The sequence below is a fragment of the Toxorhynchites rutilus genome, chromosome 2, assembly GCF_029784135.1.
Source record: "Toxorhynchites rutilus septentrionalis strain SRP chromosome 2, ASM2978413v1, whole genome shotgun sequence".
Taxonomy (NCBI): Eukaryota; Metazoa; Arthropoda; class Insecta; order Diptera; family Culicidae; genus Toxorhynchites; species Toxorhynchites rutilus.
In genome coordinates, this window is record NC_073745.1 from 65,723,587 (window position 1) to 65,737,614 (window position 14,028).

At 42.5% G+C, this 14,028-nt stretch overlaps 1 protein-coding gene across 50 annotated transcripts in view; it reads left to right on the top strand.

The window, feature by feature from the left end:
- Positions 1-14,028, top strand: part of LOC129765188 (sodium channel protein para) — a 338,936-nt gene that overhangs the window by 243,774 nt on the left and 81,134 nt on the right. For 34 of the 50 annotated variants that reach the window (XM_055765192.1, XM_055765154.1, XM_055765144.1 and 31 more), the window contains 3 exons: positions 8,626-8,688; positions 8,838-9,018; positions 9,904-10,103. In XM_055765192.1, coding sequence (XP_055621167.1) covers positions 8,626-8,688; positions 8,838-9,018; positions 9,904-10,103 — 444 coding nt within the window. The remainder of the gene's footprint in view (positions 1-8,625; positions 8,689-8,837; positions 9,019-9,903; positions 10,104-14,028) is intronic. The other 16 variants (XM_055765162.1, XM_055765187.1, XM_055765194.1 and 13 more) reach the window with 2 other exon arrangements.

Genomic DNA, 14,028 nt, shown 5'->3' on the forward strand with positions numbered 1-14,028 from the left:
CTCTTCTTCGTTGTAGCCTACTTTACCCCGTAAATCTTGCGTTTCTTGAACGACTTGTATCCAAGGTCCTCCGTCATGATGGTGTGGGCAGTCCTCAGCGAAACATCCAGGTCAGCTGCGGTCTTCCAGATTGAGCGGTTCATTTTTCGACAAACCCGCTCTCTCACCATTTGGATTGCTGTTGGCGTCCTCGCCGAATGCGGTCACCCGGATCTCGCACGGTCTCTGGCCGGACCCTCCTCCCGGTACCGATAAATGGTGGAATAGATGTAATTCCGCTTCACCCCGTGGGATTTCAACCGGAATATGACACCGGGTCACTCATGTTTGTCTTGATAAGCACTAAAATTCGTCCGAAACGTAGAATTTAGAATAAAAGTTAGACCGAAAAAAGCCCTGTTTTCCATGGTCACCTTAATACAAGTTAGAAAAAAGCGCTAAATCGGTTGTAGAAAAGATATCAACAAAAATTGTTTTATAAAGTTATTTGAAACAACTGGGGCTACAACATTGTCAAATTATGTACATCTCTATCTATAAATATAAGAAAGTTTGATTTTTTATTTCACCTAACATTTTTGGTCATTCCATTTTGACAGCATGAAAATGAACGCTTCATCATATGAAACAACTTTATTGCAGACAGTTTTTATCTAGAGAATCTAGTGGACCGATCTTGCTGAAATTGGCATGTAAAAATGTAAAAATGTAATTTTTCATCATAGCCCCTGGCCGCAATGATTTTTTTCCCACTACTGTTCATAATTAAATTTAAAATATACGTATTTAACTGGTATTCTCTTTGACTCACTTTCTAATTTAAATTATAAAGCATTCAATTGTATACCTAAAAATTCATAACTCTACAACAAGATGAGATAAAATCCTAAAACTTTTATTGAATATATAAGAGTATCCATAATAAACATTCTCGGCCAAACCGCCGACTATCTCTTTTTCACGCAGATACGAAAACACTAGGGCCAATTGTCAATCGCTGCACGTTTCTCGACAGAATTCTTCACCGGTTGCTCATTCCAATGAGAACGTCCAACTTAGCCCAAAGTGAATAATCCGGTGGATTGAGGCCTGGGCTATCTCATTAGAATTGGGCAATCATTTGCGGAGATTTTTGTATCGTTCCAATCATATTTGCTTCAGTCTGGGCCTCAATAAATGACTCATACGCCACTTTACGTACCAGTTAATGTATCCAAATTATTTCGACTGATAGACGCTTTTGTTTGCGATGAGGATTGTATCGAACGCATTCATGAACAACATAGATTTTTTTGTTTTTTTTTTAAAAAAAAGAGGTGAGGAACGCTCTACCAGCCTTACCTGGGAAGGGTTAACCCAGACGTCGAGTGGGGATCGCACCTACAAAAACCAAGCCCTCTACTCGTTGCCTTATTCCCCCTGGGACCACATCTAGGCGACTACTTCAGGGGGCGGCTGTGCTCATGCACTTCTCGAGTTTTCAACGCTAACTAGCGTTGTCCTTCCCTTTTTCTCAATATTTTTTCTCTCTATTCGTTATTAATTCCACTGCGCTGATGTCCTCTTCGCAGGCATCCATTTACCCGTCGAGACGTGAACCGATTAGGAATTGCCCTCCAACTTGACGCGCAACCCGTCACAGCCACCCTCGCGGGGTTTCTCACCTGTCGAGACGTGAACCGATTAGGAAGCGCCCTCCAACTTGACGCGCGCCCCGTCACAGTCACCCTCGCGGGGTTTCTCACCTGTCGAGACGTGAACCGATTAGGAAGCGCCCTCCAACTTGACGCGCAACCCGTCATAGCCACCCTCGCGGGGTTTCTCACCTGTCGAGACGTGAACCGATTGGGAAGCGCCCTCCAACTTGACGCGCGCCCCGTCACAGTCACCCTCGCGGGGTTTCTCACCTGTCGAGACGTGAACCGATTAGGAAGCGCCCTCCAACTTGACGCGCAACCCGTCACAGCCACCCTCGCGGGGTTTCTCACCTGTCGAGACGTGAACCGATTGGGAAGCGCCCTCCAACTTGACGCGCGCCCCGTCACAGTCACCCTCGCGGGGTTTCTCACCTGTCGAGACGTGAACCGATTAGGAAGCGCCCTCCAACTTGACGCGCAACCCGTCACAGCCACCCTCGCGGGGTTTCTCACCTGTCGAGACGTGAACCGATTGGGAAGCGCCCTCCAACTTGACGCGCGCCCCGTCACAGTCACCCTCGCGGGGTTTCTCACCTGTCGAGACGTGAACCGATTAGGAAGCGCCCTCCAACTTGACGCGCAACCCGTCACAGTCACCCTCGCGGGGTTCTCACCTGTCGAGACGTGAACCGATTGGGAAGCGCCCTCCAACTTGACGCGCGCCCCGTCACAGTCACCCTCGCGGGGTTTCTCACCTGTCGAGACGTGAACCGATTAGGAAGCGCCCTCCAACTTGACGCGCAACCCGTTACAGCCACCCTCGGGAGGTTTCTCACCTGTCGAGACGTGAACCGATTAGGAAGCGCCCTCCAACTTGACGCGCGCCCCGTCACAGTCACCCTCGCGGGGTTTCTCACCTGTCGAGACGTGAACCGATTAGGAAGCGCCCTCCAACTTGACGCGCAACCCGTCACAGCCACCCTCGCGGGGTTTCTCACCTGTCGAGACGTGAACCGATTAGGAAGCGCCCTCCAACTTGACGCGCGCCCCGTCACAGTCACCCTCGCGGGGTTTCTCACCTGTCGAGACGTGAACCGATTAGGAAGCGCCCTCCAACTTGACGCGCAACCCGTCACAGCTACCCTCGCGGGGTTTCTCACCTGTCGAGACGTGAACCGATTGGGAAGCGCCCTCCAACTTGACGCGCGCCCCGTCACAGTCACCCTCGCGGGGTTTCTCACCTGTCGAGACGTGAACCGATTAGGAAGCGCCCTCCAACTTGACGCGCAACCCGTCACAGCCACCCTCGCGGGGTTTCTCACCTGTCGAGACGTGAACCGATTGGGAAGCGCCCTCCAACTTGACGCGCGCCCCGTCACAGTCACCCTCGCGGGGTTTCTCACCTGTCGAGACGTGAACCGATTAGGAAGCGCCCTCCAACTTGACGCGCAACCCGTTACAGCCACCCTCGGGGGGTTTCTCACCTGTCGAGACGTGAACCGATTAGGAAGCGCCCTCCAACTTGACGCGCGCCCCGTCACAGTCACCCTCGCGGGGTTTCTCACCTGTCGAAACGTGAACCGATTGGGAAGCGCCCTCCAACTTGACGCGCGCCCCGTCACAGTCACCCTCGCAGGATTTCTCTTCCGAGCGGAGCGCCGATTAGGTAGTGCCCTCCAACATGACGCGCACTCCGTCACAGCTACTCTCGTGGGGTATGCACCATTTTGATCATGGCTTCATCCTTGATGCTCGTTCCTAAGAAATGTTCGCGGTGTTCCTCCATCCAGGCCACGATCAGGCGTTGTCAGGCAGGCCTTTTGCTGTTCTCCGCGGCAGTATCCGTTTACCTGTCGAGACGTGCACCGATTAGGAAGCGCACCCCGTCACAGTCACCCTCGCAGGATTTCTCTTCCCATCGGAGCGCCGATTAGGTAGTGCCCTCCAACATGACGCGCACTCCATCACAGCAGCTCTCGTGGGGTATACACCAGTTTGAAGACGCCCTCCTTGACACTCACTCCGTCGCAGTTATTAAATCGGCATCCGTTTACCTGCCGAGACGTGCACCGATTAGGAAGCGCCCTCCAACTTGACGCGCGCCCCGTCACAGTCACCCTCGCAGGATTTCTCTTCCCAGCGGAGAGCCGATTAGGGGGTGCCCTCCAACACAACGCGCACCCCGTCACAGCTACTCTCGTAAGGTACCATCTCTTGCAACAGCCGTCGCCGTTGTTCACCTTTCACCGTCGGACGTTGTCAGCACTTTGGTCAGCCCTCCACCTTCGCTGCAGCTCCGACATGATTTGTGTGATTGCACTGCTCACGGCATTCCAGATCATCTCGTCGCGACACATCTCCTCCACAATATTCCCGACATGAAGTGCAGGCAGCCCCTCGCGCCTTTCGGTGAACCTGGGACAGACAAAAACGACGTGCTCCGGTGTTTCCTCCATATCTCCACACTGAAACTGCGTGCCCGAACCGGTATAGATATTGCCTGAAACAGCCATGTCCAGACAGAAACTGCGTCAAGTAAAAGTTAACTTCACCGTGTTTCCTGTTCAACCAGGTCGAAAGTACCGGTATCAGCCTGTAGGTCCATCTACCATTTTCTGCCGTATCCCATTCATACTGCCATTTGTTCAACGACTCCGCTCTCATCAATTTCCGGATACCTCTGCTTTCCCGTCGCTTGTAGCACTCGCTATCTTCTGCCAGAGTGATGCAGATGGGAATCATTCCGGCGATTACACACACAGCTTCTTTCGAAATGGTCCTATAAGCACTTACGACTCGCATGGCCATGAGTCGGAATGTGCTGTTCAGCTTCCTCCGATTTCGGTGGGTTTCCAGAGCCGCCAACCAGGCAGGGCCACCATACCTCAGTATCGACGAAGATACACTTGCCAAGAGACGCCTCTTGCTGCTGCTTGGGCCAAAGCTATTTGGCCTGATCCTCGCCACCACGTTGATGGCCTTTGACGCCTTCCCACATGCATAGTCGACGTGCTGATTGAAGTTCAGCCGGTCGTCGATCATGACTCCGAGGTACTTCACCGCCCGCTTCGAAACGATGGTATGTCCTCCGACCGATACCTCTGCCCGCAGCACTGCCTTACGATTGCTCACTAACAGCACCTCGGTTTTGTGATGTGCCATCTGGAGCTTTACGCTGTCCATCCAACTACCGATCATGTCTACAGCCTCAGTCGCCAACATTTCCACCTCCTGAAGCGTCTCGCCGATTACCGTTGTTACGATGTCGTCCGCGAAGCCCACGATCTCCACACCTCTGGGTAGCTTCAGCCTTAGAACACCGTCGTACATCGTGTTCCAAAGCGTAGGACCTAGGATGGAACCTTGTGGAACTCTCGCCGAGATATTCTTCAGTATCTATCCCCTGTATACCAGGTGTTGTATACCAGGATCCGATTCTGGAAATAACTCCTCAGTATCCTGTACATGTAGCCAGGGACCTTCAATCTGTGTATCGCCTCGGCGATGGCCTCCCAGCTGGCACTATTGAAGGCGTTCTTCACGTCAATCAAAATCACCGCGCAGTAACGGTCGCCTCTTCGTTTTTGTTTAAGCGAGACCTGAGCTTTCTTGATAACTGTCCGAATAGCGTCCACTGTCGACTTTCCTTTCCGGAACCCGAACTGCATTTTCGACTACAAAAACGTTCCAATTTCAGTTTGCTATAGAATCCGATAGATGAGGTTTTGACCTATCTTCCAGATTGTTAAATACAGCTGGGAATGAATTTGCAGCTAAGTTATGACCAAAAGAGAGAGTCGATGTAGAGAAATCGATCTAATCACTTACATCCCTTTCATTCTAAGCCCCTCAAATAGAAAATTCGTTCATGTGCTTTGAAATACTAAAATTGATGAGAAAAATAAGCTTTCTTCGACTGGAGTACGGAAACTTTTTTCCTATTTGTCGACACTTGAGAAATGGAGGCGATCTGGCGTAGTGGTAACATCCATGCCTCTCACGCTAAAGGTCACGAGTTCAATACTCACTCCCGACATTCTTCCAAAAATGGAAGTAAAAGTGACGAACCAGCCAAATGAGTTGAAAGTCACTATAATACAGATAAAAAAAAAAAAAAACACTTGAGAAATTGTCAATGGTCCCATTTGTTTTTTCAACTTGAGTTAGTTTTCGAGTGTTTTGATCTAGGACTTGATTGACGATTTAGCAATATTCTCGAAACCTACATTGTGGCGCAGAGATTCTTCTGATGTGTGATGTTTTGATACTGCATGAATTGCTCTGAATCTTCGGGAAGGTGAGAAATAGCCCTTCGTTCAAATAAACAATTTCTCCTCCTAACTCTGAAAATTTTCCAGCACAGGATGTGGCAACAAACATTTCCATTTTGGACGCATATTTCGACTCATATGTTCATTTCAAATTTAATCTTCATGACACCAGCAGCTTCACTACCAACCAAACAAACCGATTTTTGATTTATGCACTTAAAAAAGGACATTTCGGACAATTTCTCCAGGAAAACACGTCCTTTGTCAACCACTTTTTTTTTTTTTGCTACTGCTGGCTTCCATTGGCTCAAATTTTCAAAACAAACACACAGCGAACAGAAGACAGCGATTTTTTCAGTATTATAGTTACTTTCAACACATTTGGCTGGTTCGTCACTCAAACCACGGCTTTGCTTCCATTCCGAAGGAAGAATGTCGGAAGCAGTGTTTGACATTTTCGAAACTAAAAGATGATAATGACTTTTGATTTCTTCCTTTCTCTCTAGCATACTGATACATCGATTCTTCAATTCCGTTCTTTTCTGCTGTCTTTTCATTTGAATTTGAAAAAGCAAACGCTTTCATTTGACTTGACGAAACTGCTCGAATGGGCTATATTCATTTTCATTCGAATGCGCGATATTTCAGTTTCATTTTCACAAGTGAAAGGACGATCACTGCTTTCATATGAATGTTTCATTCGATTTCATTTCTCCAAACTGGATTTTCCCGGACCGTATTCCAAAAAAAAAATGGAATTAAAGGAGGCATATGAGGACCTGCTGGCATAAGGCACATCCTTTGAGTCGCCATTTTCATAAGTTTCATTGAGTACGGTTCGAGCTCCAACGAAATTTTCATTCGAAATAAGACACTCAGGCTCCCAGAACGTCGATTTTAGGCCAAAAATTGTTTTTTCGATGTGACACCAGACGGTAATAATCGACGTTTTATGCATTTTTAAGTCATTTGGCATCGAAAAAAATTTTCGATCTTCAAAATGTCATGACGAAATAATATATGAGGTGGAAACTGGCATGGGGAGAGCTCATTCAGAATTGTCGTAAACTATTTTTTTATCAGATGGTTATATAGAGTATTTCTGAATTGTGACAGATCTCTGTCATATGCTAAGTAGCCACTTTTAGATATTGGGTTCAATTTCCAATCTGTCAAAGATCTTCCCGGGTTGGAAATTTTCTTGACACGCCTTGAAAAAACTTTGGGTCTGAAGTTGAGAATAGGACCATTGTTTTTCTTTTACAGTTTTTGCCTATTTATAATGTACGATTAATATAAATTTATGTCTGCAACAGAATCAGTTCGCTTTGATTTAGGTTCTATAAAACTGGTCTCTTGACTATTGGATGCCGAGTAATTCTTTCTTCATGTCGATTTTCTTTGCGTTCCCAACTGTATCCTCAGGACAATTCTAATTCTGAGAGAATGACTGAAACAATTTCTGGGATCCACAGTAGAGATTCCAATTGTAATTTTTATAGAATTACAAATTTTCAGCAAAAATACAGAATTTACTAAATTTTTTGAAAGATTCAATTTTAAATATTAATTTTATTGCAGTGCATTTTTTTATCTACCTTTCTACAAAAAAAGTAATTTTTTTCGTTGAGTCGTGAAGATATCTTGATTTAAAAAAATTGTTCCACCAAATGCCGCATTTTCATTTGTTAAAATGTGAAGGTAGAACATGATATCAAAGTTCAACAAAACCATGTATAAACATCATACAATTTAGAGGATTAAGAGAAAACCATTTAATAATTTATTTTGTTGTATTGAAACAACGTAACATCCCAAAAATATAAAAAATAAATTTAAAATGAAAATAAACCTTTCATATATTTTTCCTGTTTTCCGTTTTTTTTACCGATTTTTAATACAGATATTTTTTGGTATAAATACAGATGTACAGATTTTTCCAGAAAATTTTACAGAATTAAATGAGGCAACCCTGCTCATGACTAAGGGATACGCACCATAAAACATCAGATCAGAGACAAGTTGATGAACTTGGAAAAAATTGCTGAAGGGACAAACTGAATTTGAATGGGAAATATTTATGCTTTGATATTTCGGAATATTTCAACAATTGTGCTCATGCCAATAATTCTCTTTTATCTATCTTTGGAAATCGAACGAATCTATCAGGCCTAAGGACGTCAAATCAGAATTAATTGAATGATAGATCATGAACTGAATAAAAAGTCCTTGATTTTTATATTCAAAATTCACGTGAAAAAGAATGCTGCTGTGACATAGTTCTTCAATAATCATGATCACTCAAGGTATGAAACACTCATGCTCAGTTCATAAACTGGACCACAATTGAGCTGTACGTGATTCCATTTGGTAAACAAAACATTTTGTAATATATTTAGAGACTTTCTAGAGCACCGTTACTACACCGTTCGCAATAAGAAAATAAATTAGCTTTCAACAAAACTACACCTACACCGTTTCTGGATAGATCAATTCTCGTACACCAAGACACATCCACCGATCTTGCTCCCGGTATCGGTGGAAGCTGATACCCGGAAATAGACCAGCAAACCACTAGATGAGAAAAAAAACCCACCCAAACCATATATTTAACCAGCTACATAACTATAATAATCTTATACTTGAGATCAAGCCGCGCTTACCGAAGCAGACGAACGAAACACACTAACCAATGAAAACCTATACTTACTTTCTAGGCTTCACTTTCATTACCTGGTTCACCATTTAATCTTCGTAGAGGATCTAGAGGATCACATCAGGTACAAATCCAGACGAATCTTCACTAAACGATTTATACGTTTTCTTCTTTTTATCTCTCTCTCTCATCTCTGTGTCTCTCTGTGTGTCTTCCCTCTCTTCTGGCGACCCCTGGCGACGATTGTGACTGCCTGCTGGAACACCCCCTCAGTTTACGATACGTAACGGTAGAGGACGTTTCGTGATACCCGGTAGCGATAGGAAACCATTGGTACTCTCAACATATCTCGATGCACAAGAACATTTGCCATATGCTGATGACTCGAACGCGGTCACACCGATGTCGGAGGAAAATGGTGCAATCATCGTTCCAGTATACTATGCTAATTTAGGTACACTATAAAAAAGTAAAATTCAACCTTGCCGAATCAATCCAAACAAACCAGACCGAATTAGAGTTTCGAAAATTTGTTCGCTCTTTCTCTGTTTCTCTATCTAAATTTCTCTCTTTCTGTATCTCTTCATTCCTCTCTTGTTAAATACTTGTTCTGTTTAACAAATACGTCAAAAGAGACAAAAAATCAAACTTTTCTTACTATCTGTCTCTTTCTCTCTATTGTATATTCTCTATTGAATAATGGCTGCCCTGATTTGGCATGCAAAATTATATAACTCTTTTACTCGTCCATCATTGTTACGAAAACTGCAGTCATAACTTAATCATTATCAATGATGTACAATTATTTCCTTTCAACTATTTAAAAGCATCGTTCAAATTTTTATCTCTAATTTCAATTCATTGCTCAAAACCGATATACTCAAAAAAACGACAGAAATTACATTTTATATTTTTTATAGTGTCCATATTTATACTGATTTTGATCGCTTCTAACAAACACTACAAATGATTATTGAGTAATGCTTTCTTTTTAATTTCTTTCATTCCAATTGAGTAACATGTTGACTGTTTCTGCTTTATTCCTATCTGTTTCGTGTTGTTTTGTCTGTCTTATTTTTTTTTTCGAAAAAAAAAATCTATTCTGCTGTTTCCGAAACTATTGTTTTTCTCTTGAGTTTCTTTCAATACTGCACCCTAGACTTGCTTATACTGTTTAAGTGTTTAGAATGCTTGCTCAAAAAAAAACAAAACAAGCATCTATTTTTGTCCAAAGTGTGCCAACTAATTAGAACTATTTCCACCGACCACACTGCGACCAACCGCCACCGACCATCCATCCAACCCACGACAAAATGGCACCACCCTCCTCGGTTCACAGGTTCGCGACATTCATCCTACACATCGCATCAATCTCGCATCTCGTACACATCACACGGCGACCTGCTCGGTGGCATGACGAAGGAGAGCCGCCTGCGGAACCGGTCAGCGCGCAACACCAATCACTCGATCGTGCCGCCGCCGAACATGGCGGCCAACATGTCCTACGCGGACACCAACCACAAGGGGCAGCGAGATTTTGTAAGTACCTACCGAAAAGGCCACGCATTTTTTGTTTACCGTTCGCTCAGCTCACCTTCTCTCACCCGGGCAAATGTATTCGTTTTCATTCAATGGGTTCCTAGGACCATAGTTAACGTTGACACTCTTTCACACATTACATTCTAATATTTATAGATAGTTATGGAACATCGCATCCAGGGTCCATCCTTTTCCCAGCGGTGAATCCTATAGCACCCTTTTCAAACGTTTATCGATCATTTAGGGTCAAGAGTTCTGACGATAAAAATGGAGATGATTTGTGGTTATCTATTTTTGAAGGGTTTGTAAGATACTATAGATTCGCAAAGGGTGAAATCGTCGGATCTATGTCAATGCGTTTCAAATGGTTGATTTGTATTCAACTATTTTTAGATTTTTTTTTTCTTGTTTCATATAATCTGAAAAATTACAAAAAATATTTTCAAGCAAATAGTGGAGAAGCGCAAATTCATCGAATACAAAAGTAACATACATGATTACCATGTATTCCAAATTCAGGTCAATAGGTTTAGTTATACTAATTTACTTTCTTCTGTGGCAACAGACCGTTATAGAATTCTACGTCAAACGAGTTTCAGTTATCCAGTATCGTCGGTCTTGGGTAGCCGTTCTCCAACCATTTGCAACACCTCTAATGGCTCTGGCGTCTTCCTCGGGTACTACACCGTAGTCGATAGCCTCTTCCTGGTTCTCTGCTGGAAATTGATGTGGTGACTCATTCGTCAGGGACTCTGGTTACATGGCCTGCAACCTATCAGGTGCAAGCAATCCGACGAACAAGCCAGTTATCGAAAATTGTTTGATAGTTGTATACAGGAATTACCTTCAGTTTACGCAACGAATTCGTTTTTATAACTTTTAATGTTATCAACGAAACGGTAGTTTGAGTTTCAGAAATAGGAAAAAGTCACACCCATGTCTCGTCGCCAGTCATTATGCGTTGGATGAACGTGAGATCAGAATTTGATCGTTCAAGCATGTCTTCGGTCACTTGATTGCGAGGAGATTTTTGAAGCAAATTGAGCTCTGTTGGCACTAGTCGTCCTGCGAATTTTCTCATGCCCAAAAACACCCACCGAAAGGGGCTGGCCGTGTAAGGGAGTAAAAAGTGCCCCCAAACCAAATCACCAGCTGTATGGCAAATATTGTATAGGATATTAACCCCTAGGTGGTTTAACATGGGATCTATAGTGAAAAACGGTATTTTTCGTTTATATCACGCCATCCTCAAAAGCTTCGAGATAAAAATTTGAAAAAAATACTGAATGTGCATCAAGAAAAATTATCAAAAAAAAATTTCATCAAAATTTCAGTAAATTTTTTGTGTGATTTAGAGATTCAGTACTACTCTAATTCATGTTTAAATGTGTTTCCACGACTTTCTAGATATGTGTGATTTTTTTTCAGATTTTTTTCAGTGTTGCGCGGTACAAAAAAAATTTCATATATTTCTAAAAAGTCTGGCTGGATAAGGGAGTAAAAAGTCCCCCAAACCAAATCAGCAGCTGTATGGAAAATATTGTGTAGGGTACTAAATAAAACATTTTGGCAGTAGTACCATATATTTGAGCCCTTATATGGTACATGATAGAATCTATGGTGAAAAATTCACCTTTTCGTTTTTTTCATGCCATTCTCAATAGCTTTGAGACAAAAATATAAAAAAATACTGAAAGTACATCTAACTAAGGTGTATCGATCAAACCGACCAATAGAATTATCCATATCAAAAATCGCCGAACTAATTAAAGTTAACATGTTCTTAACGACGTTGTAAACAAACTGAATGACAGATCGTGCTCAAAATTGACATTATTACCACTGATAGTAGTGCCAACTTAAAGAAAAAAAGTGTTCAGAGGGAATATTTAAAATTACAAACTCCCGTTATATATTTGACAGAATGTATTTTGGGCCACCGTATCCCACCATGAGAATGAAGTTTTTTTTCTGTGCGGCAATCGGTATTCAACTTGCCGACTGTATTCTGGACCTGAAAAAGTATGGACGGGATCAAGAGAAAAAATTCGTTCACTCACTTGCGTTCCATTAGTCAAATGGCTAAGGAGTCTGGAATTAGTGTCCGTACTATGCGCAGAATCATAAAGGAAGACTGTGTGCTAAATCACAAGCACGTAAGAGGACCCAGTTGAGTTCGAACAATTTCGAAAAACACATTCTTGTTTTCGTACGAATTCGTTCGAACAAGACCTTTTTCGAACGTTAGCATCAGATGCAAGATTTCATACATCAATCAAATTTCATGCAAGATTTGATCAAAGCAACGATGAAAGTGTCACCCATGCAGTGATCAATCGTTAATTGGGTCGGAAAATCAACCCAATTATCGAATTTAACTCGCTAACTGGACTGCAAAACAGTAAAATCAATACTTCAAATTGAAGATGACGTCTATTATTGATAAGTCCAGTTGAAGATAGTCCAGTTAGCGAATGACTGATGTATATGACGGGGTGACGAACATCTTTAGCGAGTGTGTTGAAGGTTGCGGCAACATGGGCAATTGTACAGCGGAAAATGATATCAATACTAGGAGGATGAAAGCGATTTTCATGCGAGGACTTACTGAGACCGGTATTACATCGCATCACAAAAATGAAGTATTAATAATTTTAATAAATAAATTAATAAATTAATAAAATATTAATAATTCATGACTCATATTCATAATTCACAATGACTCAATTCCTTCTATAATAGATTGAGCACTAGGACCAATACAACTTGAGCTCGAATTGTCCGAAAAACGTGAATACTGATTAACACGTTGAGTTCCACGGTTTTATAACGACGCTGTGGATTTTTTCGAACATATTAGGGCTATTGTTTCTGATCGTAGTGAAAGGTATTTTTGTTCGAAAGGGAATGCTTATATGCTTATTTTAGTTTATTATCATATGTCATCGGTGACTGACGCAGCTTGAGCGAAAACTCGATGTCAGTCACCGGTGACTGACGTGGCAGTCAACGTGTTAAACAAACGAACGGGATTCGCAAGAAAAAAGTGACGTTTGGCAGACAGATGAAAAACGCATTCGTTCGTAAAACTAGAATAGGCGTTTCGTTCGAATTGTTCAATTTTCGAAAGTTCGAATGGATTTGATTCGTACGAAAACCTAGAATACAAATGGGACATACTTTCGAGCGTTTTCCAATCGTTCAAAAAAAAAATTAGGATGTATAGTTGAGTCATTCACCTGATGAAATACTATTACTTGCGCCATCTCACGTCATTCGCCGCGCGAAATACAGGTTGGTTGATAGAGTCATTAATAGGTATTTTATTTTTATTAATTTTATTTGATTCGTATCATGTAACTTGAGACTTTAGTTTCATTTGAATCAAAGACGAGTATACTCGTCCTTAGCAGCGAATGGGTTTAAGGAAAAATAGCGAATGGAGCGTTTAGCGAAAAACGAAGTGTGGATGACAATTCGATACAGATTGTTTATAAAAGGTGACATTAGGCCGCATGAATAAAAAAATATTAATTTATTCTGCCCATTTACAAGTAAAGTAAACTTTCATAGTATTTACTTGAATCCGTATGAATAAAAGATTAGTTGAGGGGCTTAGAATGAAAGGGGTGTAAGTGATTTGATCGATTTCTCTACATCGATTCTCTCTTGTGGTCATAGCTTGGCTGCAAATAAATTCCCAACTGTATTTGACAATGTGGAAGATAGGACAGCACCTCATCTATCGGATTCTATAGCAAACTTAAATTGGAACGTTTGCAATTTGCAATTGAGTTGTGAACTAAAGAAAAAGTTGATGAAGAGAAATCGATCAAGTCACTTACACCCCTTGCATTCTAAGCCCCTCAGTTTACTAATTTCATTTTAACTAAAGTGACCAGATGGTCAGAGGTCTAACGCGGGA